Raw genomic sequence first — 25961 nt, 5'->3', positions numbered from 1 at the left:
CCACAGGCCCTCGCAGGCGCCGCGCCGGGAACCCGAGCAGGGCAGGTGTGACCGCCGGGCGGTTCCCGCCCTTCTCGGCGGGGCCCGGCCTCCGCGGACCGCCGGAGCGCTGCCAGAGGCGCCGCTCCGCCGCGGCCCAAGTTAAACGCAAGACCCCCGCCAGGCCCTGCCGCGCACGGCGGGGTGTCGCTGCCCAGAGCAGCGGGCCGCCCCCCCCCGCCCCTCCCTGGGCCTCGTCGCGGGCGGAGGGCGCCCCCTGGCGGCGGGCGGCGGCGCTGCTCCCGGTGCCCGCTCCGGCTGGCGGGTCGCGGCCGCCCCGGCTCCAAGATGGCGCAGGCGATCTTCGAGGCGCTGGAAGGTAACGGGGCCGCCGCGCCGGGCCCAGCCGGGCCGCGCCGGGCCGACAGCGGGGATGCGCCTCTCCTCGCTCCCCCGTCCCCCGCCCAGCGTCGCCGCACCGCGCTGCCGCCGCGCGGGACGAGGAGCCGCGGCGGGGCCGCCCCGCGAGGCCTGGCCCGGCGCGGGAGGCTCCCGGCAGCGCGGGGCCGCGCCCCGCTCCCCCTTCATTCCCCCCACGGCGGCGGCGCGCACCGGCGCGGCCCCGGGGCAGGCGGGCGGCGCGAGCGGCCCCGCGCGGCGGCGGCGGGGGCGGGGCGGGACCGCAGCGGGCATCCCACGCCGGCAGCTCGGGGCTCGCCTCGCCGTCCCCCGTTCCCTGCGGCACCCCTGTCACCTCCCGTGCCCCGGCCTTGTGCCCCCCGGCACCCCTGCTACCCTCTCCCTGTCCGTCGAGGCACCCCCGCACCGCCCATCCCAGTGCCCTGTGCACCGGGCAGCTCCCGTTAGCCCGCGCTCCGCGGCACCCCATCGCCTCCCTGCCCCTGTGCCCGGCGCCCCGCAGCACCCCATCGCCTCGCTGCCCCTGTGCCCCCCACCCCGGGGCACCCCATCGCCTCGCTGCCCCTGTGCCCCCCACCCCGGGGCACCCCATCGTCTCGCTGCCCCTGTGCCCCCCACCCCAGGGCACCCCATCGCTTCCCTGCCCCTGTGCCCCCTACCCCGGGGCACCCCATCACCTCCCTGCCCCTGTGCCCCCCACCCCGGGCACCCCATCACCTCCCTGCCCCTGTGCCCTGCACATTGGGGTGCTCCCATCACCCCGTCTCTGTGCCCAGTAGATGGGATCGCCAATCCCCGGGGCACCCCCATCACTCAGGTGCCCCTCGCCCTCCCATCGCTCCCCGTCCCTGTGCCCAGCACACTGGGACACCAGCGTGCAGCAGGGCACCCTCATACCCTGCGTGCTGGGGTCCCCCTGTCCTCCCCACGCCCCAGGGCTCACGCTGCCAGCCCCACTGATGTGCCATGCTCCCCGCCTGCCCCGGGGATGGTCCCTGGGTGGGTGCTGGCTGCTGCATGCGTGTGTTAGTGCGGGGGGTCCGTGCTCTCCGGCACAGCCAGGGCAGTGCCCGGCTCCTGACTACTGTGTGAGCGAACGGGTTGCGCTCGTGTTCGTCTCAATTTAGCGTTGCGACAGTGTGTGTTACAGGCAGGTGCCATCCGAGGGGGACTCTTGGATGTGCTGAGCTGTGGCAGTCTGACACTGAGCTCAGGGTCAGCCCATTTGGAGAAAAACTATTTCACAAGGCTTATTTCCTAAATTGGATTACACGCATATTTTCCTTTACGTGGGGGGACACCACTAACTGAAAGGCCTTGCATCGGGATCGTCGCCCTGCGCTTTGCAAACAGCACCTGCAATCGCAGCGGCAGGAAGAAGAGCAAAGAAGAAATGTTTCTCTCTGTTTTGTCAGGTTACTTGGTGCATTTGACAGCACTCTGTGTATAATCAGGATCCCTGTTTCCTCTTCGCAACCAGCTCCTCATTGTGTGGGTTTCCTCGCAGAATTCAGGAGAGCAAAATGTTTTAGGAAATTAAGAAAAAAATCAGGTTTTTTTTTTTTAAGCCCACAATAATTGGCAGCTTTTAGTAGCTGAGCTTGTTTGTTTTCTCTTGTTGATTCAATTACAAGTCGATGGTGACTTGGCATTTGTGTGCGGTGCTGAGAGAAGCCGTGTTCTCGGCAGGTGCTGTGGGGCAGAGGTGCATCTTCACCCGTCACTAAAGCACCTGGTGCTTGTGTCGGCAGAAAAAAAGACTCAATGCTGAAATTGGGAAGGGAGGGAAAAATAGCACCTGGGTGAAATGGACAGTCTTGTTTCCCTCTCTGAACTGAGACAAATTTGAAAGGGGGAAAAAAAAGCACAAATCAGTAGCCTTGTACTTTTATCCTGGCCTCCCCAAATCACCTTGTTTTGTCAGGCTCTGGGGAAAGCCTGCTGCTGCCAAGAGAGAAGAGATGACTTTTTTTTTTTTAGGTTTCATGACTGTGAAGAACATCCTGCAGACTCGTGCTGGTTGTAATCAGTGCAGGATCGGTCCAAAGCTTTCTCCTGGAGTCCGTGGATGGCCGTGAACGGCATCCGTGTAACCAAGTAACTGCCTGCTTGACTTCATGGGTTACTAAACTTTGAACTTGGTGATTTCCCTCTGTGTTAAGTGTGGCGTTGTGCGTTTACCTTGTGAAACTGCAGGTACTCTGTGGGCATTTGCGTGAATTGCCAAAAGAATGAAGAGCAACATATTTCTGTTGTCCTGGGCCACTCTTCTCCAGCAGAAGGCTGAATGCAACACCCACAGTGCTGCTGCATCGTTGTCAGCTGTTTTCAGGTCTTAGCCTCTCCTCAAGCTTCTTCCTGCTAGTGGGATCGAGGCAATTATCTGCCTTTTTTACTTGGAAGATCTGGCTATATGCCAGGAGGAAACCCAGTTGTCCGGTGCTGGGCACATCAAGAGTGGCATTCTTGATGTAAGCTGTTCTTAATTATCCCCATAATACACTAAACCTGAATTTTTGATCACCCTTTTTCTTTTGTGTCCTGCTAGCTTACTTCTGCTGAAGAATGGCTGCTCCGTTTCACTCTCTGGTTTGGATGTGCCAACAAGAGCCTGCAGTGCTGCCTTTGCAGTTGACCAGGAGGTTATTTGTAGAAGAGAAGGTATATTTTAAAGCAGGGCTTCGGTCAGTATGAGAAGATCCACCCAGGAGTGCTCCAGCGGCGTTCTGCTGGTGGAGCTGTCCTTCGGGGCTGGTTGCAGCTCTCCACGTGAGCGAAGGCTTGCAGAACTGGACCTGCAGCTTTGCTGTGCCTGCGTGTGATTTATGTGAAAGGGTTCCCATGGGCATGGTGGTAATTTTATGGTAGCGTGTTAAGTAGTGTGATCTGCTGCTTTCCAGTAGCTGCTTGTGCCCTCCGCTCCCCAGCAGCTGGAGAACGGTGCTCTTCTCTCTTCCAAGGGCATGTGCAGCGTTTGCGACCTCTTTTTGGTGAAAGGTGATTGATGAAAAAGGTGTTCACGGAGTCTTAGTGATACTTGCTTCACACTGGAAATGCAGGAGGAATGAGTATTTAGCGAGTCTTTAAAATGCCATGGACTATATGGGTGCTCCCCATCGGGAAGGCAATGTCCCAGTTGTCCAGGAGAAATTTTAAAAAGACAAGGGAAACTTGCGATGGGAAGATGAGGTGGTTGCCTCTGCTGCAGTGTTCCGTTATGCTGTGATCTGTTACGGCATTTCACTGTCCTTCCTGGTGCTGTTTGCTGAGCGAGCTCTCGTCAGGAGCTGTCCTCACCTCACTGCTTGGAAATGATCAGACTGATAGATTTTACTGCAGTCCGTAACTCTGAGTTCAGAGCTTCACAGTTTTATTTTGCAAAGATCTTGAAGAAAAGTGAAAAGCAACCTAATGAACCCCCCACCTTTCTTTTCTGCCTTAATCCACAAGGTATAACATACAACCCTGGCATGCCATTTGTTTTATTTATGGGTTCCTTGTCATAAAGGAATGGTAGGGAGGAGTGGTGCATAAAAATCACCCCTTTTCGCTATTTTTTTTTCCATAATCAGATCGTTCTATGTATCTTTACATCTGATTTCTAAACAGAAAGAGTGTGTCAGGCTTAATCCACCAGTCGCTTGCTGCTGGCCAGGTTGTCTCTCTTGATGAGCTGTCCCCATCCCCTGTATTCATCTGGAATATTTTAGAACATTTTAGCTGTACTGAAAAATATTTGTGCCAAAGCAAGTGAGCTGATTCTGACAACAAATCTGCCTGGGGGTGTGTGCTCTCGTGGAGTCCCAAGAGAAATGGAAATGAGAGAGAGCAACCAGCAGCTCTTGTGTGAGAGGTGCCCACAGAAGACAATGGTGCTGGGAGTGGAAGGGGCCACAGTCCAGCTCTCCTGCATGTCCCAGGACCAGATGGCAGCTGGTGGCTGAGCAGGTCCCCCCCAAAGCATCTCTCCCAGGAGCCCATGTTTAATATTTCCCTCTTAAAGCTGTATCTAAATCCTCCTGCAGTTCATAGCCCTGTGTCTGATCAGATCTGGGAATGCTGATCTTGAAAACAGGGAGGCATTTCTAACACTGCTGCTGAGACAGAGTTGCTGCACACCAAAGATTTTGTCTGCAGCGAGCTCAGCAGCTTGTCTGTGCTGTATCACACCGGGTCCCCAGGGAGACGCACCCAGGCTGCTACCCCATCTGGCCTGTGACATCCCAAATATATACTTCTTAGCTCTTTTCATACCCACTGTTTGTAAGCATCCTTCCTCTCTGCAGCGAATGACTGAAACCAAGTCCTCATCGGCTTTCCTTGCCCTTCTTCCCTTTCTTCTACTTGTATTGAGGGAGCGTGTGGAGGCAGGTGGGAGTGCTGCTTTGGTACGATAGTTAATGCAGTGGAGTAGAGGGGGTTGAGAAGGTGAGAGTGGCTCTGCAGGAGAAGACAGCAGCAGCTGGCAAGCGGCTTCCCTCCACGACTCACGAGCGAGCTCCCAGCGCCCAAACACTCTATGTTCGGGCCGTGCTCGGTTTACCATCCGTGCTTGTGTCTCCTTTCAGGAATGGATAATCAGACGGTGCTGGCTGTGCAGTCCTTACTGGATGGTCAAGGAGGTGTGACGGATCCATCTGCGCAAAATGTCAACTCCTCCACCGCCATCCAGTCGATGGGTGAGTCCTGGTAGCATTGGGAGAGAGGGACAGGTCTCTTCCTGCAGCGTACTCTCGTGACTGTCAGAACAGCCGGCAGAACGGCTGTAGGTGTAGGGCGCTGCTACGAGTGTTGTGAGCCCTCGGCAGGACTAGGCAGAGCAGGAGGAAGGGGGCAAGTGCCCAAGTGAGTTGGCCATGGCGATAGACTGCACCACGCATTTACAATACAGGCACGAAAGGAGGGAGCAGCTGCTCTCCCTGCCACTAGTGCTTGTTTTTTAATGAGCCATTCCTTATCCGCTGGGGATGTACGACTACTCCAATCATTGAGTATCTCATCTGTGTGAATGAAGACGGAAACTGGTGCTCGACCAGGACTCGCTGGGTGGATACTGAGTTACCCCCTGGAGGAGTTATAGTCTGTGTCCCAAAAAACGTTCTGCTTCAGGCTGTGAATCACAGAGGAGGTACAGCCTTGTGAGTCTGACCGGATCAAGTGCAAAATGGTGTATGGTTTGCTAACGCTGCAGATTTCATTGAGGACGTGGTAACTGGGTTGTCTTCTTTCTGCTTTTAACGTCAAGCAGAGGTGCCAAAGACGAGCAGTCTTGCAGCAGGGTGGCTTTCAGACACAAGCTGCCGTTGACTCTGTGCCCTGATCCAAGTAACTTCTCTTCCTTTGTGCATCCTGAGTAATAAAATCTGCCTCAGCCGGCATAACGCAGGTTATGGAAGAAGCTGTTTTGACTAAAAGCAGAGGGTGCTACAGGAGCAGGGCTGGGTTGGTTGTTCATGTCTTTGGGATGAGAAGACAGACAACGGGATTCAGTTTGTCACAGGGAGACGGCGGGTTTCGTATATGGGAGCAGGGCTGAGATGGGCTCAATTGCATCATTGGCTTTAAGGGAGAGCTTGGCATTGGAGGGACAGTTTGGCCCTTGCAGCTGATGTCTCCTGATGGTGATGTCCTTGCGGTGCTAAGATCCAAAAGGTGTCTGTTTTCCTATGGCTGTGGTTGTTAGGTGTAGCACTGGGGAATGCAGAAGAAAGCCTGCAGCAGTGATCTGGTCCTCTTAATTGCAGATGACGAAGACGTGTTCCTCTGTGGGAAGTGTAAGAAGCAGTTCAACTCACTGCCTGCCTTCATGACCCACAAGAGAGAGCAGTGCCAGGGAAGTGCCCCTTCCCTCTCCACGGTCTCGCTGGCCACCAACAGTGTGTACACCCCCTCCATCACATCGGTGCAGCAGGCTCCGAGCGCCAGCCGGCAGGTACCGTGCTGCGGGCAGAGGCTCTGCTACTTTGTCATCGTGGTTTTGGGAGCGGGGGGGACCTCTGGGTCATGCTTTTAGATCCAGTGATGCCTCATGACTGACCTCTTCTGGGAAGCTCCGTTGTGGTCCTCTTGGCTTTTGACCTCGTGGTTAAAGCTGCCTGGTCCTCTGCAGTGAGGTGTCCTTCAGCACAAGTGTCTGATAGCCCTTTTTTCAGAACAGGAGGGGTTTCATATTGTGTCTGTGCTACAGCCAGACTTCGGTTCTCCTGGAGAGCCCCAGTGTCACAGCCTGGCAGGCTGGCCGCATGCCTGGGTGCACGCTGTGCGGTGCTCAGTGTGGAATGGCTCTCGCTGTCCCCTGGGCCATGGTCTGGCTCGTGGGCAGAAGAGGAGGGCAATGTCTGGCAACCTCATTCCTGCAGCCCTCTTCTCAGTCTCCTGCAGAGAAGCCCACATAATGTGGTGTGATGAGCCTGAAGGGAATATCCTCTCTGGAGTAACTCTCCTTCCCAACAGACTTCTCTGGAGTGAATCCCTTGTGCATGACATGTACTGTGCTTGCAGTCATGGTGGTTTCCGAAGTGCTTTCAAACCAACTGTTTTTTTCAAGTTAACTTAGTGCCAGTGGATGGTGCTGTCCAGGGCTGCAAACACAAGTTGTTTCCACCCAGAAAATGGGACAGCTTCCCTCCCCTCCTATAATCTGACTCCAGTCTGAAGAGATGAGCCTGACGTTCACCATCTGCAGCCAGAGCAGCTTCCCTCAGTTCTCCACCTTCCCTAGCTGGGGGAAGCAGCCAGGAAAGGCCTGAACTTATCTGTGAACAGTTTGTCCTGCAGATCCTGTTTAATAACCCCTGATTTGAATTGTAGCCAGTGACCACTTTCCCGAGCCACTGTGATATTTTTTACCTCCTTTTCTGAAGAACATTTCTGGAGCTGCCTTATTGTTACAGCTAGAAACTACCATGGACTCTGCAGGAAGCTGTAGATAATTACTGTGGCTCACCAGAGGCTGTGAAAGCAGAGACTCCAAGGTTCAGTAAAAAGCAGCGTCATCATTTTTTGTTTATTGGTTTGTCCTGTTGCTGATCACCAATGCATCTTTTTTTTCTTTCAGCAAATTTCTACATACATCACCGTTCCCCCATCACCTTTGATCCAGACCCTGGTGCAGGGGAACATCTTAGTCAGCGATGAGGTGCTGATGTCGGCCATGTCTGCTTTTACATCCTTGGACCAGCCCATGCCGACGGTGCAGCCCCCGGCGCAGGTAAGGGGCACGTGTGGGCCAGGGGAGTCCCGCTGCGTGGGGCTGTGCTTGCACAGCAGGAGAGTCCAGTCGGTCGATCAGACTCTAGAGAACTGCTTCGATGCTGAATCCTGGGCACCTGCCCAACGTGACAGCCAGGCTCGGGAAGGAGCGATGGATAAATGACAGGATAGCTCCAGGGCCTGCTCTTTCCTGGTGTCCTTTTTGCTGGATGCCCAAAACTTTGTAACGTGGTTTGCCCAGCTTTTTGTTGAGCCTCTGTATAATGGTTGGCTTCCAGAGGCCTTGTCAGCTTGCTCCATGGATCCCTCTCCTCCTGGGATAGTTGTTTTGGGCTCTCCCTGGGGCTGGCCAGGCTGTATACACTCTCTGTGCTCTGAAAATGTTCTTTGCAACCAGAAGGATTAAAAGCTTTAAAAACAAAGCAAAAAAAGCAGTGGGGCTTGAGCGCTTGGGTTTTGGAGGAGACAATGTCTACCGGCAGGTCATGCCAACCCTCTGCAAGCCAGCAGTCTGGTCCAACCTGGACAGTGCTGTGTTGTGTCAAGACATCGTCGCTGTTCCTGCGGGTGCTGTCTTGAATTGGGATTGGGAACGTGTGTGAGGGAGCAGCCCCTCCAACTCATCGCTGCTGCATTTTCAACATCTTGTCTGTCTGTCTCTCCCTGTTATGGTTTTAGAGCAGCTTGAGTATGCACGCTGGGGCTGGCTACCTCTCCCAGCCCCCCCCGCCCCCGCCTCCCCCGCCGCCACCCCCTCCTCAGCCTCCGCCGCCCCCCCCCCCGAGCATGGGGGCTCCGGGGCAGCCCAGCGCCGGCGGCAGCGGGGTGGTCGAAGTGTACAGTGCGTCTGCTCCTATGGCAGCGAACAGCACGGTGGAGATCCAGACGCTGGGGATGCAGCCCTATCCGCCCATGGAGGTAAGGCCAGGGACTGTCCGCAGGGGCTCTGTCCTCCTGGGCCTCTTCTAACAAGCCAGGCTGCTCGGAATTAAGAGTCTGGGAAGATGTGTTAGGTTCTTTGACAATGATTATTTCCTCTGGGAGAAGGTACTGAACACAAGGATGTCGGCAAGATGACAGGGATTATGAGAACAAGAAAAACAGTTAAGAGGGTCGGAGGGCTTGGCTGGCATGGGCTTAGGAGACCTGAATGTCTGCTGTGGTTGAGGGACACCTGCAGGTGTTGGGAGTGAGAGGGAGCTGAGGGGAGGGGGCTTACCTCCCAGAGGTGTGCAGAGCAGCACCCTGTGCGCTGCAGGCTTAAGTGGAGAGAAAAATTTAATCTGAATATCAATAAGCAGGCTTGACAAGGCAGCTTCTCCTAAAGAGAGGCACAGGTAGGGGTGGATTTACCAGTGGGTCAGCTGTTCGCAGCCTCCACATTAGCATTGCCCTTCACAATGGAAACTACTGGCTTTAACAGAGGTTTGTCGGCCTTATCTTTGTAGCTGGCATCTGATCTGGAAGTGGTCAGAATGGACGGGGACGTTGGATACTTAGTGCTCTGTGTTAATTTATCAGGGTGGACAACAGAAATGCCCTTAAACCTTGTCACCCCAGACTGATGCTTGTCTTTTTCTCTAAGCGTCCTTTTCTAATATTGGTGCTGACATAAACAACTGTGCTTTGCCACCTGGAGTTTTCTTGTGCTTGCCTTCCCTTCTGCAGTCCTGCCGGGGCAGGCAGCAGGGCCTGGAGATCCCTGCCTTCAGGGGTGTGTGAACCCACAGGGTCAGTGGTGATTGTTCTGGTAACCTGCTCCAGAGGGATGAGAAACTCTTCTAGGCATAAGACATAGATGAGGGATTAGATGTCTCCTTCATAGTGTTTCTTTGCTGTCCTGTTCCTGTTCTAGTAACTCCTGGATACTTTGTGATGTTCAGCGAGAGAATTTCACACTGCGCAGGGTGTTAGTTTTAGTTAGAGACACGTTGTTGGACTGATGAACCAGAAACTCGATCCAGTTTGGCAGGAGGCAGAAAACTCAGTCAAACTAATAACCTGGTATGGCAAGCGTTGCTGGAGACAGAGGTTAGGGCACAGTATGACTCTGTGTAGCAAACCTGTTTCCTCTGATAAATTGTGCTCTTGCAGGTACCGAGCCAGTGTGTGGAAAGTCCTGTGTACCCTTCTCCTCCTGTGTACAGCCCTGGGAAGCAGGGGTTCAAGTCCAAGAGCACCAGCACTCCCACACCTTTGACCGGTGCAGGAGGAGGCGGTGTGGTTGGTTTTGATTCCACCTCTGCTGCCAAAAGTCGGCGCTGCAAAAACGAGAGCGGGCTGCAGGAAGGTAAGTGTCCTTACAGCGTTTGTTCTGCACTAACCTGTAGGCCAGCGTGCTTATCCCGTAGTGGACTGTCAACCCCGGGCTCTCTGGGTGCAGTGGGGTGGCACTGGCTGTGCAGGCCACTCCGGAGGAGGAACACGATGCCCTGCACAAAGCTATCAAGAGCAGGTGAAAGTGTGGACATGCTTCTTGCTTTCATCTCTGAGCACACGTGAAAGGACTGTCACTGTGTTACTCCATGGGCAAGCTTGGGCTAAATCTCTGCAGCTATGTGCTTGTTGGATCACACCTGAAATGGGGAGATACTGCCAAGTGAGGTGTTAGAGCTTGGTCTGGTTTAACCCAAGGAAGACTGCCCAGCTGCAAGGCCGGTGGGCTAGACGTGACCTGGCCCTGAAGACTCTCTTCTCAAGGGCCCAGCTGACCCGTCCCTGCTGTGTGTTTCAATGCCTATGAAGAAAACACGCCTGTCCCCAGGGGAGGCGGGACAGGGGCGTGCCCCATGACAGGATGGAGGACCCTCAGATCCTCCACTGGCCGAGCTTGCCCGTTGCTGGTGTGATGCAAGCACACCTAGCTGAGTGACGAGGGAGGTCCCAGGTGTGAGGTGGAGGAAAGCCACGTGGCCTTCCTCCCCAGGAAGGCTGGGCCTCTGGAGTTACAACCATACAGATGCTAGGGTTTAACGTTATTTGCAGAGGTGTGAATGATCCTGCAGGCTGCAGCTCTCAGTCCAGAATTTCCTAGAGCAGCCCACAGTTCTGCTGTTTTCCATTGGTTTATACCCCATCATAGTAGATAGAAGATGTGACTGACTGATCTTCTGGATGGGAGAAATATGCATGTGCTCTGGCTGATGGCTGACCTTGGTGAGTTCATAGGAGAGAGGCAGAACTGGGGCCCTTCCTCTCACTAATCCTGTGTCTTTTCCCAATGCCCAACATGCCTTTAAAGTAGGTGCTTTGTAGCACAGCTGGAAGGGTCCCTGGAGTGGTTAATGCCTGAAGGGGATGCCCTGCCCCCTCCATTACTGCGCTCCTCGGTACTTCTAGAGTTAGCTCAGGCTATGTTAAATATAGGTTTGTGCCCATAACATCTCCCCAGTCTGGCCAGCCAGATCTTATCCTTTCATAAGCCCTTTATTCTTGGTCCTGAATAGACACGTCTTGGGGTGAGGGCCCTGTGACACCGGGGGGGACAGGGCTGTGCCACATGATCTCATTCCTGTGTGCGCTTTTGCTCTCTCAGGCAAACCCAAGTCCCCCAAGCTGAAATGCACTTACTGCGACAAGGCCTTTACCAAGAACTTCGACTTGCAGCAGCACATCAGAAGGTAATGGTGCCGCTAGGCCGGACACAACGGTGGCTGGGGTGGAGGTGGGCACAGCCCCACTGAGGGAGTCTGCGCAGTCCAGTAGACCTTGTGTTTGTCATGGCCCAGAATCTGTGCTGTGCTGGGAGGTGATCCTTCATCCCCCTTCCTCCGGGACACCTTCTCCCCAGTGGCTAGGATTGCATCATGGATGTAATCTTGCTGATTATGGGCTGGGACTGGAAACTTGTTTTCCTCGCTGATGAGACCTTGAAAGCCGAACCTGTTGTCACCTGAACACTGGATCATCTCCACTGCTTGCCTCTGCCCTTTCCTCTTCTCTCCATCCCTAGCAAGCTGCAGTGTTTGCCAGTGTTAGCAAACCATAAGCCAAGCTCAGTGTCTATATAGGCAGCTCTTATAAGAGAGCTCTTCTCTGGCAGGAGGCAGTTGAAACCTTCAGAGTTTCCCCCAGCGGAGTCTGCCAGACTCAGGACAGATGAGAAGGCACAAGTGGTGGTTTCGCTCCCCTTCCCAGCCTGGACTCTTCACATGACGTACCTCATGTGTTCGAGTCCACTCTTTCTCCTGCAGCAGAAGGGCAGGGTAGAAAGACCTTTCTGCTGTGGACAGGGGAGAGCAAATTCAGGGAGATCAGGCGGCTGCAAGCTAGAAGAGACGTGTGCAGGGGAGGGAGGGGTGACAGGGAAGAAAAGGGTTGTACACCTGAGAAAGTGATGGGGTCCCCGAGGTCTGTGCGGAAACCCTGACAGTAAATGCCCTGATGTTGCAGAGGTCTTTTCCTCTCCCACTTCTTCCTTTGATCTCTTGATTGTGAGTGTTTTGTCTGTGTGCCAGGCTTGTTTCCCCAGGCCTCTCACAATCCATTTTCTCTAGTTAATCAGATCTCAAAGCCCTTGTTTGGCGGCTCCAGATGCTGATCTGCCAAGCAGAGTGCTTAGTGCAGTCCTGCAGCAGCCACCCCACCGCAGTCCATGCCTGGGGGCTGCCTCCTCTCTCTGCTGGCTGCTGATACGCCTTCTGCCTTCAGTCACACAGGCGAGAAGCCCTTCCAGTGCATCGTGTGTGGCCGAGCCTTTGCCCAGAAGTCTAACGTGAAGAAGCACATGCAAACCCATAAAGTGTGGCCTCCAGGGCTGGGGTGCACTATCTCCCGCAACTCCATCACAGTGCAGGTCATGGCCTTGAACCCCAACCAGCCGGAGGACGAGGAGAATGCAGGTTTGCTGCCTGGGGATGGCACGTGCTGGGGCAGAGCAGTGATGTGAGGAGTCTGCATGTCCCTGCACCTCCACACAGGGAGGGAGCGGAGACGGGAGCTGCGTGTGCTGTTTGCATTCCTCCTGTGGGATTTAGCAACGCATACTAGAGAAGTGAGTCACATTTGTTAGATTCCTGCTGGCAGATGCATCCTTGGGTACCCCCAGCCGTGGTGGATTCAAGTGCTGGTGGAGACAGTGGCTCCAAACGCTGTGCCAGTATGTGCATGGGGACAGAGCGAGGTGTCTTCCCCCTTCTCCCTCCCTGGCAGGTGCGGCTTTGGCAGTGCATGAGCCACACTTGGCAGCTCTGGTCTAGTGGCCGGACAAGCTGGTTTAGCATAGCCCAGTGCTCTGTCTTGTTTGCAATGTGCAAAATGTGCCTGGGCTTGGTCTGGCCCCAATGGCCAAATGAAATACTTGAGGCGGAGAAGAGCTCCTTGCTGGCAGACTGTGTCTGGATAACTCTTTCAGCTGGTGGCCTCAGCCCTGGTGGGAGGGGAGGGAACACTGTGACAATGTCATGTCCAAGACAAGGCCCCACTGGAGCTGCTCCGTGCAGACATCGTGGACTGTGAGCTACTGGCTGGATCTTACCTCCCATCTTCTGCCACAGATGGGAGTAAATCTGGCTCTGGTTCCTGGCGGGGTCTGCGCTGCTGACTGCTCCACAGGGCATAATTAGGTCCCTGGAAAAAGAGAATGGGTCAAGGAGAGGAAGATGGAGTAATCAGAGCCCTTGATAATCTGTAGACAAACTACCCTGTTAGAGAGTGAGATTTGTCTGATCTAAAGAATCTGTCTTTGACAGGAAGGAGGAGCCTGGCCCCAGAGCCAGGCCTGGTATGTCTTGGCAGCGTGGCACTTGCATAGTAGCTTTCAGAGCAGTCTCGTGGCAGGCTGTGACTTTCTCTCTCCCTTTCTCCAGGTTTGACTCAGCCCTCAAGAAACCCTGCACAATTGCCCCAAGACATGAGCCCCTTGGATGAGAGCGAGGTGGGCAAACTGGAAGCCAAGCAGGTTGTCTTGATCGATAGCTCTTACCAGTGCCAGTTCTGCCCCAGCAAATTCAACACCTATTTCCAGCTCAAATCGCACATGACACAGCACAAGAACGAGCAGGTAGGGACAAAGGGTATCCTGTGTTGGTGGCAAGAGATTGGGACAGGCTTCATATAGCGCAGTGGCTCCCAGGGTCTGTCCTGAGCCCCTTACTCTGTAAAGCTGCCAGCGCTTTGCATGCAGCTCGGCCCTCTGCATGTCTAGGTTGCAGCTGTGTGGTCTGGGTGGCTTTGAAAAGCTCGGCTGCCTCCACCCTGCTGAGTGAGAAGTCAGCCGAGCAGGTTTGGGTGGCTAGAGAAGAAGCAAAGCAGCGAAGTCCAAAGTTTTCAGTGTAGGTGGCAGCTCTCAGGTCATGGGACAGTCACTGGTGGGGTGTTGTGGTCTCACCTACTCAAGTGGTTTCAGGTGCTCACACCAGCACTCCTTTTCCCCACCTTGCTTTCTTAGGGGAGTTTGCAGAATGTTCAACTTCCAGTAGGTTCTGCCGTTGTCTTCACCTGGAGCTGTCAGCCACATTTTGATGCTGAGCTGCTCTGCATTGTTCTTTAAAGACCCTTCCTCTGAGGAAGGCAGCAGAGGAAGGGGATGTTTTACCACCACGTTGTGTCCTGCTGCAGTGTAGGGCAGGGGTTTCACTGCTGTGCCCTGACTGAGCGCTAATATGGCTGTGGGCATGGTGGGATGCTCTGGCAACCGCAGTGCTGCTTTGTTCATAACATCAGCTCAACTGTTCTGCAGCACAGTGGGTCAAGGGGCAGTGGTCCCTTTCTGTAAATGACCCAGTGGCAACGATTTCCAAAAAGGAAGGCCACTCTGTCTGTTGGCAGAGGATTTTCCCTGTTTGTTTCCATGGTGTGCCACTCCAGTCACTCTCTCTTCTTCTCCCAGGTGTACAAATGTGTGGTGAAGACCTGCGCTCAGACCTTCCAGAAGCTGGAGTCCTTCCTTGAGCACATCAAGAGCCATCAGGAGGAGCTGAGTTATCGCTGCCACCTCTGCAGCAAGGACTTCCCCTCCCTGTACGAGCTGGGTGTCCACCAGTACTCCCACAGCCTGCTGCCCCAGCATAGCCCCAAGAAGGACGTGGCCGTGTACAAGTACAGTAGCAATCGGTGCTCACAAGGCTTGTAGGAGTGAGTGGGTGCAGAGCGTGTTTGGCTGAGAGCGGTGGGGGCATTAGAGGGAAGAGGGGACCGCATGTTCAGCAGCTGCGGTTCTCTTGGGCATCCAAGTGGCATATGGGGGAGCCCCTCCACTGGGCTGCTAGGGCGAAGCACTTTGAATGCAAGGAACCTTTCAGAAAGACAATGAAAGGCTGGGATCAGTTGGGTGGGAAGATCCCATCACTGCAAGTCCTCTTATCACTGGTCAAAAGTGAGATGGGCACAGCTGAACCTGCAGTGGGCTGGACCAGAGACCCAGGGAAGCCCCTTCCCAGCCTATTTTCTGAGATTCTCTAAACACTTGCAGCAAAGCCAGTGTGGGTTGTAGAAGCTGTGCCCAGAAAAAAATTAGTTATTTCTCCTATCCGTTTGCTGCGAAGGGATCTATTACCTGGGAAAGCATTTCTACTAGTGTAGAGGGAAAGGGTGAAGAGTTCCACGAAGAGCTCTCTGGAGCTTTTGAAATGCCTGTAGAGACGTACAGGGAGAGTAGGAAGCCCAGAGGATACTGAAGTTACCTAGGACCTTCATGGAATAAATATCTGCTACTTCTTGCATAGACCATAATTTCTAGTTATCTTTGTGCTGTGGAGCTTCAACCTACAGCTTGCTAGTGGGGATCTTAGAGATCAGAGCCCTGCTTGTGTTTGAGGAAGTTTTAGTTTGATCTAAGGAAAAGAGATTTCACAGCAGATACCTGGTGTGAGTGCCTCTGTATTCATTGTTGATGATGCATGTCCCCATTGCCCGCTATTAGTCAGCTTTGTCAGAGGTCTCCAGCAGAAATGCCACCAGGATGTGTGAGAACAGGTGAGTTAGGTGGAGAGGGCCCAGGTGGTTTCGGAGAGGTGGCGGCATGAGCCGAAGCTTTGTTAGACACCAGAGACCCCTCACGGGAGCGTGTCGCCTTGTGGCTGCCCCAGCCATGGGTAATGCTGCTGTTGTGCTGTGACCCCCCTCTCAGCTCCGGCACTGGGAGCTGCTGTCTTCGTGCAATGAAGATGGAAGGAGGTGTTTTAAGTAAGGTGAAGCCTTTACTTAAGGCTTGTCTCCATGAGGGAGCAATGTGGAATATGTGCTCGGGTCCCTGGGTGCTCCCATGGGTGTCTACATGGAAGAGCACTAGCAATTTAAAGGCTTCTCCACCCAGTTTCCCAGCATCTCCCCCTCATGAAGGATGGTAAGTGTGAGTGTGATCGGGCCATGTGGGTTGCTGAGGTTTCAGAGCGCCTGGGGGCTGTTGTTATTGTCTGTACCAGACCAACCCTACCAAAAATCAGCCTGGAAAGGTGGCTGGGGAATGGGCTGGGCAGCCCTGCCTGGGGTCTGCCTGCGGTGTGGGGTTTGCTGGTGGCAGCCTCGTTCACAGCCTCTGTCCTTTCTCTCCCCATTCAGATGTGTGAAGTGTGTAAATAAGTACTCCACCCCGGAAGCCCTGGAGCACCATCTGCAGACAGCAACGCACAACTTTCCCTGCCCTCACTGCCAGAAGGTGGGTGGGTGACTGCTGCCGGAGCCGGTCCTGGACACGTAGCTAGGGCTCTGAGGGGGACGGGAACCCTCGGCTCGCTTTCCTCTCCCTTCCTACCTCAGTACGGACTGGCAGGCTCGCAAGGTGCTTTTCAGAGGGACAGAGGTGATTGCACCCCTGGCCTCCAGCTCTCTGGCCTCTCACACAGAGCATGTTCCGCCTCGCACTGCTGGCTTTTCTCCCGGGTCCCGTTTGCTGAACAGAATTTGTCAGGGGAGCTCCCTTATTCCCACGACAGCAGAGGACTGCACACTCTGGGCTGCTGTCCTTATTTCTTAAAAGCGAGCGTACCAAGAGGAGCGAGACTGGTTTTGGGAAGTCTTAGAGTGGCGGCAGTGCCTTTGACCCACCGTGCCTGGTTACCTAATGGCTGGAAGGTTGGGCATGAAGAACCCTAGGTCCTGGGGGAGCTCGTACACCTCCATTGCTGTCCTCATCTCCTGTCACAACAAAGTCTCTGGGTTCCCCCTCGTTCCCCTCTTTTGGATGAGTGCTCTGTGTCCTTGGCAAAGAGAAACCTGTCTGAATGGTGTGACTGGGACTGGAACGATGCCCGGGTAGGTTTTGGCTGGAAATACTCTCTTCAGCACAGCCCCTGAGGGGGTTTGAGGGGCAGAATTTTGTGGGATTTGAATAAATTATTTTTTGAAATCCAGACTAAAATTTGGACCCTTGCTCCTCTGTTTATAGCAAAGGAAGTGAAAATCCTGCAGTGGGGGCAGGGACAATCTCAAAGGAGTGACCACTCTGTACTGAGGTAGCTCAGGAAGGGGAAACGCACTCCTGCCATGGTTAGTAACCCGTCTTTCTTTACCTGTCTTCTATCCACTTCCCCCGCCAGGTGACAGATGCCCTTCTGAGCCTGGGTGGGACTTTCAGCATGCAGCATAGGGGTTGGAAAGCCCATTATCTGCAGCAATATTTTTTACTTCTGTTTGCTCTTTTCTGGAGATGCGAGAGCACAGTCCTGGGTACCAGAATTCCTGGCTCTCCTGTGCTCACCTCAGATGTGTGCTTGCAGCATCCTCATTAGGAATTCACTTAGCTTGGGTATTTCCAGTATCCTCATTAGCCAAAGGAACCATTCCTACTGGCTTTATAAAGACCATGAATGAGAGTCTTTGGTAACAGATAATCGGGAAGCACAAACTGAAGTTAGCACAGTGGGAAGGTAGTGACTACTGGGGGTCCTTGCCCAGCCCGTCCTACTGCTGGTTCTGGTGGCATCCATCTGGGGTGCTGGTCCTCAGCAGCATGGTGTTACAAAACTTAGCAGCAAGGTTTCAGCTTATGTATTTCTTAAGGATAAGAAGGTGGTGGTTTTGGTTTGTTTTTTTTTTAAAGCTCTATCTGTATTTTCCTTAGGCAAACTAAAGGTTTCCTCAGTGCGTCCTTTCCAAGAAAGCAGTCACCATGAGCTTCTTATGCTTTCTATACAGGCCATGCCTCCCATGCCCATGCAGGCTCAGTGCTGTCCCTTGTCTCTTAGCCTTGTTTTTATGTGTTAACAGGTGTTCCCCTGCGAGAGGTACCTGCGCCGCCACATCCCCACGCACGGTGGGGGCAGCAAGTTCAAGTGCCAGATCTGCAAGAAGTTCTTTCGCCGGGAGCACTACCTCAAGCTGCACGCCCACATCCACTCGGGTACGGGCTCCCCCAGCACCACAGTGCTCGCTATCTCCATATCAGTCCTTGCTGCACGCTGTAATGCCCTGGCTATTTTCCTGATAACCAGAGTAAGAGAGTTGAGTGTATGAGTCATTTGTAGTAACATGGGTTCAGGAAGTGTATGGTTTTGGTTCAGCCTCATGCCCAGTACTGCACCAGTTAGAAGTGGGACACAGAGGTGGCTTCCCCACTGCCCGTGGTGGCAGAAGCCAAGGAAGCTGGCCCTGGAGATCAGGAGCAGCATGCAGTGTGGATTGTATCCATCCATTTACCCATCAGGCAGGGTAGGGAAACTTGGGGAGGTTTACAGAGAACCAGAGAGTGGCACTGCTGCCAGAATGAATCCTGTACGTGACTAAAGCAGCTCTGTGTGACTGGACTTTCCTTGATTCTTGGTCTCTTTCTTATCCAGGTGAAAAGCCTTTTAAATGCTCAGTGTGTGATGCAGCCTTCAATCGGAAAGACAAACTCAAGCGACATATGCTGATCCATGAGCCTTTTAAGAAATACAAATGTCCCTTCTCGTATGTAGCGGGTCTCCAGCATGGTGGCATGTCTTAATGGGGTTGGGTTGGGGTTTGGGAAGGAAGGATTGTCTCTTGTAGGTATTCTAGGGTACATGTGTGGCATCTGCCAATCCACTGCTTCTTGGGAAGGCAGGAATGCTGTCTGCTGTTGAACTGGGAACCCAGGAGTCCCAGTTTCTGCCATGTGCGGACACATAATTTCATCTCAGTTTGTCAAGCCTGTAAAATAATGCCTGCCTTCTTGGGAAGCTTGGGGGATTGCACCTGGGGAGCACTGGGGAAGAGGAGGAGTATTATTTGAGCACAAAGCACAAGGTTGCCTGAATGATGGTGTCTCCCTGACTGCCGTGTCTCAAAAAGCTCTTGGAAACATAGGAGCTAATGTGCAAGCCAAAGAAACCCAGGTTTAGAAGGTGCATTCCCAAATCCGTGGCAGAGCTGTGGGCCTTCTGAGATAACCAAGACGGACTGATTCTCTCTGCTCCTTCTGAAATACTTCTGTCTATAGGCGAGATCTTGAACCTGCTGCTTTTAGGAGCATTCATAGAGAGACACAGGCCGTGTGTAGTCTAGCAGAAGCCATGTGTCCCTGTAGCAGCCTGTTTATTTCTTAGCCTCTCCAGAAGGGCTGAAATAGTGGAGCTCCTACTGAGACTGCACCCAGGGACCCATCTGGGTGCTGCTAAGGAGAAGGGTTGTGGATCTCTTTATGGTCCAGGATCTGTTTACGTTGATCCTCAGTTGATTCATGCTGCTCACCAGCATTTGTTGTTACAGAAGCCACACGGGCTGCAATAAAGAGTTCAACAGGCCTGACAAGCTGAAGGCTCACATACTGTCCCATTCGGGTAAGTGCAGCCTGCCCATGCTGCCAGTGGTTGGGAACGAAGTGGCTGGGATTCGCTGTGGTGCTGCAGGAGCATGTTACAGAAGGAGTAAGCTTGAGAAACGAGAGAGCAAACCGTGAAAGTGCTTCTGCTTTATACCCCCAGAAGCGCAAGGATGTTCCTTACAGGTGCTTTCCCTGCCGTGTCCCTCTGCCCACCGCTCAGCTAACACAGCTACGTGTAGTTTTCTGTGGGAGAATTTTCCACCGCGTGTGGTACAGTGTTTCCCAGATACAGTTCTAAATTCTTAATACAATTTATTAGCTTTAGGTTTTTTTTCCTCTCTGTTGCTGCAGGCCTGTTTAAGTGAGCTTGCATTTTACAGCTGTGTCTAAGCTTTGGGCTGTTTTCTAAGGGAACATAAATCTGTAGGCAGGGCCTGCTGGCGAGACTCAGAAGCAGAGCTGGGTTACTCGATGTGTTTGCTATCACATGAATATCCAGAGTGCTCTGTCGACTCCTCCCCAATACCATCTCACATTCAAAAGGAGATCTGGGATTTGATTCTCTTCTCTCTGTGTTCCAAAAATGATGCTCCCACTCCTAATAAAGACAAATAATTTATTCCCATGCCCTAGGGAACGTTCTGACTTTTGTCTCGGGGTAAAACTGCAAGTCTTGTGCCTGTCATGTCCAAAGCCCTGCAGAGTGCGATCAGATGGGACTGTGCTGACAGTGCAAGGGATGGTTTGTTTCCGAATGTACATTTCCATACTTAGGAGGAAAAAAAAAGTGAAAATTTTTTTACTTACCAAATACACTTGAAAAAAAATGAGAGTTTAAGACTGTTTTGCATTTTCATCACAATTACCTGACATTTTTTTCTGGTGATATTTTAATCCTCTTACTGAGGCAAGAACTATAGTTTTATCCCTTCCTAAACACAGACATTCAAGGTGTAGCCACTCACCCTTTTCTGACTGCAAATTTGCCTGGCACAATGTCTCCTCAGGCCATGGGGTTTTTGGTTTGTTTTAATTAGCAAGCTGAAAAAGAATAGGCCTTCCTGCATGAGGAGGTGGCTGTTTCAAGCTTTTGTCAGGGAACATCTCCTTGGAAGAGGAGATGAAGCTGTCACGCGCTCCGCTGCCTTGGTGCAGTACAGATTTTCCTGAAGATCTGCATTAGGATGCAGGGTCTCTAACTGAGCTCTCTCTCCTCTGATGCTTTGTGCAGGGATGAAGATCCACAAGTGCCAGTACTGTAACAAGTCCTTCAGCCGACGAGCCCACATGATAGAGCATCAGCGCTCGCACACTGGTAACTACAAATACCGCTGCCCCACTTGCAGCAAGGGCTTCACACGCCACAAGTACATGAAGGACCACAAGTGCCGGCTGGGCTCACCCAAGGACAAAGACCTGCAGCTCAGGAAGCCCCAGAAGAAGCGGGTGGCACGGGGGCGCAAGGCGGGCCTTTCCCTCCCCAACCAGCTGAGTCTGGCAGAGCTGAAGGACGGTGCTGCTGGGGAAAGCCCCCCCGAAGGTGGCCCTAACAAAGAGCCGTTCCAGGAGTCGGACGCCGTCCTGTCCATCGTGGTTGGTGGGTCAGGAGCTGCTGACTCGGACCTTGTCGTTCCTGGGCAGCCCAACAGCATCGCATCCAATTTGGCCCTGGCGGAACTGCAGGCTGCCTCAGACGGTCCCTGCACCATGCTGGCTGTCCCTGTTTACATCCAGACGACGGAGTGATAATGCATAGAGCCACTGTGTGGCTGAGGGCTGCTGCTGGGGCTGTCAGACTTGGTGCTGAAATTCATCCTAGTGAAAAAGACCAAAGCTCTTGTGGTGAGGTAGGTGGATATGGGAGAGAATGGCTTTCATCTCCACTTGTTCTTCCCATCCTTGGGCAGAGGACTGCTTGGAAGTCACCGACGGCTACAAGGCACTGAAGAGAATGGCTCCATTATTTCTTGTCCCTCTGCATCACTGATCAGCCTAGGGCAAGAAAGACTAAGATCCCTGAATCAGGGTAAGAAGAAGGAGCGTGCAAACTTGCAACAAACGGAGCTGCTGAAATCAGGTGGCTTTGCAAATCACAGCCTGTCCCATCTGTGGTTTTTCTGGCCTAAAAGCTGTATTGCCCAGTATTTGGGTGGCCTTTCCAAGAGCAAACAATTGATCCTTCCTAGTGGAAGCAAGTTCGTCCTGAGATCCTTTGGGAACACTGTTCAGAAATACCGATAGACTTATCTCTGGTATCTTTCTCCTCTCTGTCTCTATCAGTAGAAAGATCACCTTGTCTGTACTACATGTGTTATAAACACCATGAACCTCATGTGCCGTGTGGAGTCGGTGCATGGGAGCATGCACACGTCTTCTCTCTGGTTGGTATTCTCTCTACAGCATTTGTTCTTTTCGTGGTTTTTCTCCATATCCAAGGATGTCCAAGTGCCTTAGACGTCAATGAGTCAATCCTTGTGACAGTTAAACATGACACCTTCTGTGTACAGTGGGGGAGACTAAGGCCCGGGTGAAGTGGCCTGTCCAGGGTCACACAGGGAACCTGTGATGCATCCACGAGGCAGTTTTCTAGCATCAGCTCTGGACTAGGTGCTGCAGGGTACTTCTGTGCACTGTCAGCTGCTTCCCAGCCTGCGCGTTCCCTTAGCTCAGTTCTGTGGGCCAATTGTTGGTAGTTTCAGTGGGTCACTGGCAGGTGGGGAGTTGGTGTGGTTAGGTAGCAAGAAAGTCTGGTGTGACTGGGACAATTCCTCTTGTCCGCTTGGCTTCTCCTCTCTGATTTCCCAGGTAGGAGTCCCAAAGCAGCACGGAAGCACTAACCCAGGAACTGAAAATTACCATTGTGCGATGTTGGTAAAGGAGGTTGCTCTGCTCTCCTGTGCTTTCTTCCTGCTCCATGTGTAGGCCAGCCAAGCTGAGCTTTCCCTGGTAAATTTGTGTGATGAGCTGCTAAGTTGTCTGTAGATGCAAAATGCTGCATTTCCAGCCTGTTTCTCCGGGGGTGGTGCAGAGCAGAACGTGGGTTCAGTCAGTCCTAGGTGCTAAAACTCTAGCTGCGGAGTCCCCTGCCTTGCCATCTGGGCAACTGGGTGTTTCTGGCCGCTGGAGCAATCAGCCCAGCGTTACTGGTCTGACCAGCCCGACCCTGATGCCTGCCTGCAACCTGCCTGAGCTCCAGCCCACCGCTTGACCTCAAGGTGCTCTCTCTGTCTCCTTGCAGCGTATTTTGCTCAAATGTTAAAAATAGCAGCTTGCAGAGGCAGCGTGCTGGTGCTGTGCCCATCGTGGCACCTCCTCCTGGCGGCATGTGCTCCCAGACCGCACCCAGTCTAACGATGGGTTACACTGGCAGGCTCTCACACGGTTCCTGTCAGGATAGGTCCTGCCACCAGTTCGCTTTGCTCACTCCTCACTCACTTTTTGCCCATTTCACTTTTTTGTGATGTTTCTGTACTGCCTGCTGTTGGCAGGTGTTAGGAAATGGAACACAGGGCTTGCAAGGGAAGGCTGGGAGAAGGGGCGGTGTCCAGAATACAGAAGAGGTTAAGGAGAGGTCTTGCTGCTGCCTACAGCTGCCTAACGGGCGGGGGTGGAGAAGGTGGAGCCAGACTCTTCAGAGGTGCACAGGGATGGGATGAGAGGCAACAGGGACATGTTGGAACACAGCAACTTCTGACTCGAGACAAAGAAAAGAAATTTCTACTAAGAGGGTGGTCAAAGGAAGGAGGCCGCAGAGAGGCCATGAGATCTCAGTATCTACTCCAAATTTGACAGAGCATCCTGCTCTGAGTGGACGTGCTTGGGAGGAGGTGGCTGGGCCGGAGACCTCCAGATGGCCCTTCCTGCTTATGTGTTTCTGTGCTTCTGTGAAATGTCTTGTCTGCTTTGAAGGACAGAGTTTATTTGCCTACAATGTTTGTTTTAAATAGTTAGCTCTCACAGGAGGGGAACAGTATCAGGAAATAGTTTGCTAAATATACTTTTCCTATTTTCCTCCCCTCTGTACCCGCAACATACAGTGTCATTATGTGGTCTTGGCGCTTGCTGTGGCGCTGCAGTCAGGTCTATTTTGAGACGATGATATGGGTGCAGCACTCCTTCAGCTTGGAGGCACCATCTGGAGGCCTGGCCCTTCCTTTCCGGCCCCTACTTTCCACCAGCTCTGCGCCCAGGCCAGCCAGTCTAAATGAGATGCTGGAAGCTGGCTTCCACTGGCTACGCCGAGTGTAATTCAAGGAGTGGAAGCAGAACCACAAAACAGCCTCCTGTCACTGAGGGACATGGGGGTTGAAAGGTGCCGCACTGTTTGCTTGATAATGCGTTTGCATGTGTGGTAGGTAGTGTTGAACCGAAACAAGTTTTATCAAGTTTTATCTTGAGCGTAATGATTGTCCTCTTAGAGTAAACCTCAGAGCGATTATGTGTAAGATAACGTAACAGAGGTCCCTGATCAGAAGAGAGACCGGGGTGGCTGGTTGTGCAGCTCTTGCCTTTGGAAGCTCTGTGGATGCGAGTCCCACGGGTGTCTGACGGATGCTGCAGCCCCAGGGGGACTGGCAGAGGAAAGGATGGGCGACTGCCTGCGAGTGTTGTGGCCCCTGTCCCCCGCTGCCCAGCTGGGCTGGCTGCACAGGAGCAACAGCAGGTCTTGGCAGCCGCTGCAGAGCTGGGTAGGTGCTCCTGGAGCCTCACTGCCCGTTCTGTGGAAAGAAAAAAAAAATGCAGTTACTTAAAACAACAAACCCCTCCTCTCCTCTGTAGCCATACTGCCTGCAGATTACATTTTGCCGTGGAAGGAAATGTCATGAGAAAGAGAGTTTAATTAGAAGACTAAATGCTATCACTGAGACATCGTGAGTTACGTGCAGTCCTCAGTACTATTCAGTACGTGGGGACCCGTTGTGCAGGGAAGGTGCCTCATCACAGCAGGCCACGAACTTCAGAAACTGTTCTATTTCCTGCTGGCCAAAAGGGAAGAATTCTACCCAGAATTTTACCCCTTTTCTGTTTCTCTAGCGGGGGCCTGCCCACTGCTCAGCTGCAGTGTGGGCCAAGGCGGATCTAAGCTGCTCAGGGCACCGATTTTGTCCCAGCACCTTTCCACAGGACTGGTTCCATCCTGCGTCCTGGGTACAATCGTTTTGTTTACACAACCACTGTCAGAAGCAACTTGGCATTTTCTGGAAGTTTCCTGGAGTACCCCAGGGCCAGAGCTATCCCCTGGGAGAACTGGAGCCGATACTGGATCAGAACAAAGGTCCGTGGTGCTCAGCCTCCACTTCTGACAGCAGACGCTTATGTGAGAGTGAGAAAAGGGCAGGTAAAAGCTCTTCCTCCCCCTGTACTCTTCCAGCCTCCGATGTCATCAGCTGAGAGGGGTTTTCCTGCCCTGGGAGCGGTTTCTATAAGCCTCTGTGGATTTTTCTTGAGTATTTTTTTGTCTTTCTTCTGTATCTGCCATTACAATGTTAACAAGGTAGAATGAGGCAGGATCCAGTACACAGCTTTGTTGCTGAACTCCCACCTTGTACATAAGGAGGTTCTTTAATGGTATTAGCCAGTGCAGTGCCTCTTCCCACTTACTAGGGGCATGAAAAGGCTCTCTTGCCCAATAAGCGGTTTTATGGTTCATTTTTCCTCTTTGCCATTTGGTGAGTATATCCCAGCCTGTTTTACAGAGCACTAACTAGTCCAACCCTGCTCAAAGGCAATGATTAATTTTCTTGGGTGATTTCCAATGGTAAACACTACTATTGCCCTAGTCTGTTATTAATTAACTTGTTTTCACAACACCAGTGTGAGTGGAGAGGAGGGTGTTTATTACTTTTACAGATGATAGAAGTCAAGCACAAAGAAAACGAGTCAGAAGTATCCAGTAAGGGTTGGTACCAGGCTGAGACACTTAAGACTCGACTTCTTTGTCGGACTTTGGACTCCGTAGTGATCATATAGTATGGAATTATGTCCATACTGCCTGCACAAATCAGAGTGTGTGACTCAAGTGTCCAGGAAATAAGGAGCTCACAAGTAGTCACCACCAATTAAGCAACCATGACTCTGGATTTCAATACTTGATTTTGTAAAGTTGGCAAGTGGAGAAAGGCAAGTTTAAAGAAAGAAATTTCACCATGTTATCTTTACACCCTCGGGGGCTGTGCACAAGTGGCAGTTTGAGGGGTACGCTAAGGGTCGTAGCCAACCGCCGTGTGCCGTTACTTGCTGCGTGGACCAGGACTGGAGGAGGAGGCAACGTTCCAGCATTCGCACCCAGACCCACTCGCCGCGGGGACGGGCAGCTCCGCTCCCCGCCCTGCCGGCGCCACGGCTGGAGAGGGCGGGCTCCCCCCTTAATCTCTTCAACCATGGCCCCGCTTCTCCCGAGCCGCCTGCCCAAGCCTTGCTCCAGCCCTCGGTGGCGGTTTCAGCGCCGCCCTCCTCGTCTATTCACGCTCCCCCCGCGTTTCCCCGCCAGACCCGGCCCGAAGCCCCCGTGGGCCGCGATCCCGCCCCGGGCGGAGCGCTGGGAAGGCCCGTGGGGAAGGTGGCGGCCGCCCCCCTGCCCGTCTCCTCGCGGCCCGGCCCAGGGCCCGGCGGGCCGCAGCCCAGGGCGGCGCCTCCTCCCGCCTCGAGAAGGCCGCTGAGGCGCGGCGGGGGCGGGGCCGCTGCCCGA

The 25961-nt window shown here is 53.3% G+C and overlaps 1 protein-coding gene across 9 annotated transcripts; it reads left to right on the top strand.

Moving 5' to 3' along the window:
- Window positions 1-34: 34 nt before the first annotated feature.
- Window positions 35-21672, top strand: ZNF341 (zinc finger protein 341). 9 transcript variants are annotated; one of them, XM_075166282.1, is made up of 18 exons: window positions 308-358; window positions 2380-2496; window positions 2596-2731; window positions 2948-3060; window positions 4968-5078; window positions 6144-6331; window positions 7457-7609; window positions 8290-8529; window positions 9706-9901; window positions 11147-11231; window positions 12262-12452; window positions 13419-13612; window positions 14441-14649; window positions 16111-16207; window positions 17758-17890; window positions 18327-18438; window positions 19219-19289; window positions 20505-21672. In XM_075166282.1, the coding sequence occupies exons 3-18, from the start codon at window positions 2631-2633 to the stop codon at window positions 21017-21019; spliced, it is 2709 nt and encodes a 902-aa protein (XP_075022383.1). In that variant the 5' UTR covers window positions 308-358; window positions 2380-2496; window positions 2596-2630; the 3' UTR covers window positions 21020-21672. The 9 variants fall into 9 exon arrangements, with proteins under 9 accessions (XP_075022385.1, XP_075022383.1, XP_075022388.1 ...); XM_075166283.1 differs by lacking the exon at window positions 308-358 and having other exon boundaries at window positions 700-2496; window positions 13419-13486; XM_075166287.1 differs by lacking the exons at window positions 2380-2496; window positions 2596-2731 and having other exon boundaries at window positions 326-358.
- The last annotated feature ends 4289 nt before the right edge of the window (window positions 21673-25961 follow it).

The sequence above is a fragment of the Calonectris borealis genome, chromosome 17, assembly GCF_964195595.1.
Source record: "Calonectris borealis chromosome 17, bCalBor7.hap1.2, whole genome shotgun sequence".
Taxonomy (NCBI): Eukaryota; Metazoa; Chordata; class Aves; order Procellariiformes; family Procellariidae; genus Calonectris; species Calonectris borealis.
Note: the sequence above shows the minus strand (reverse complement) of the source record. Positions and strands in the feature narration are given on the sequence as shown.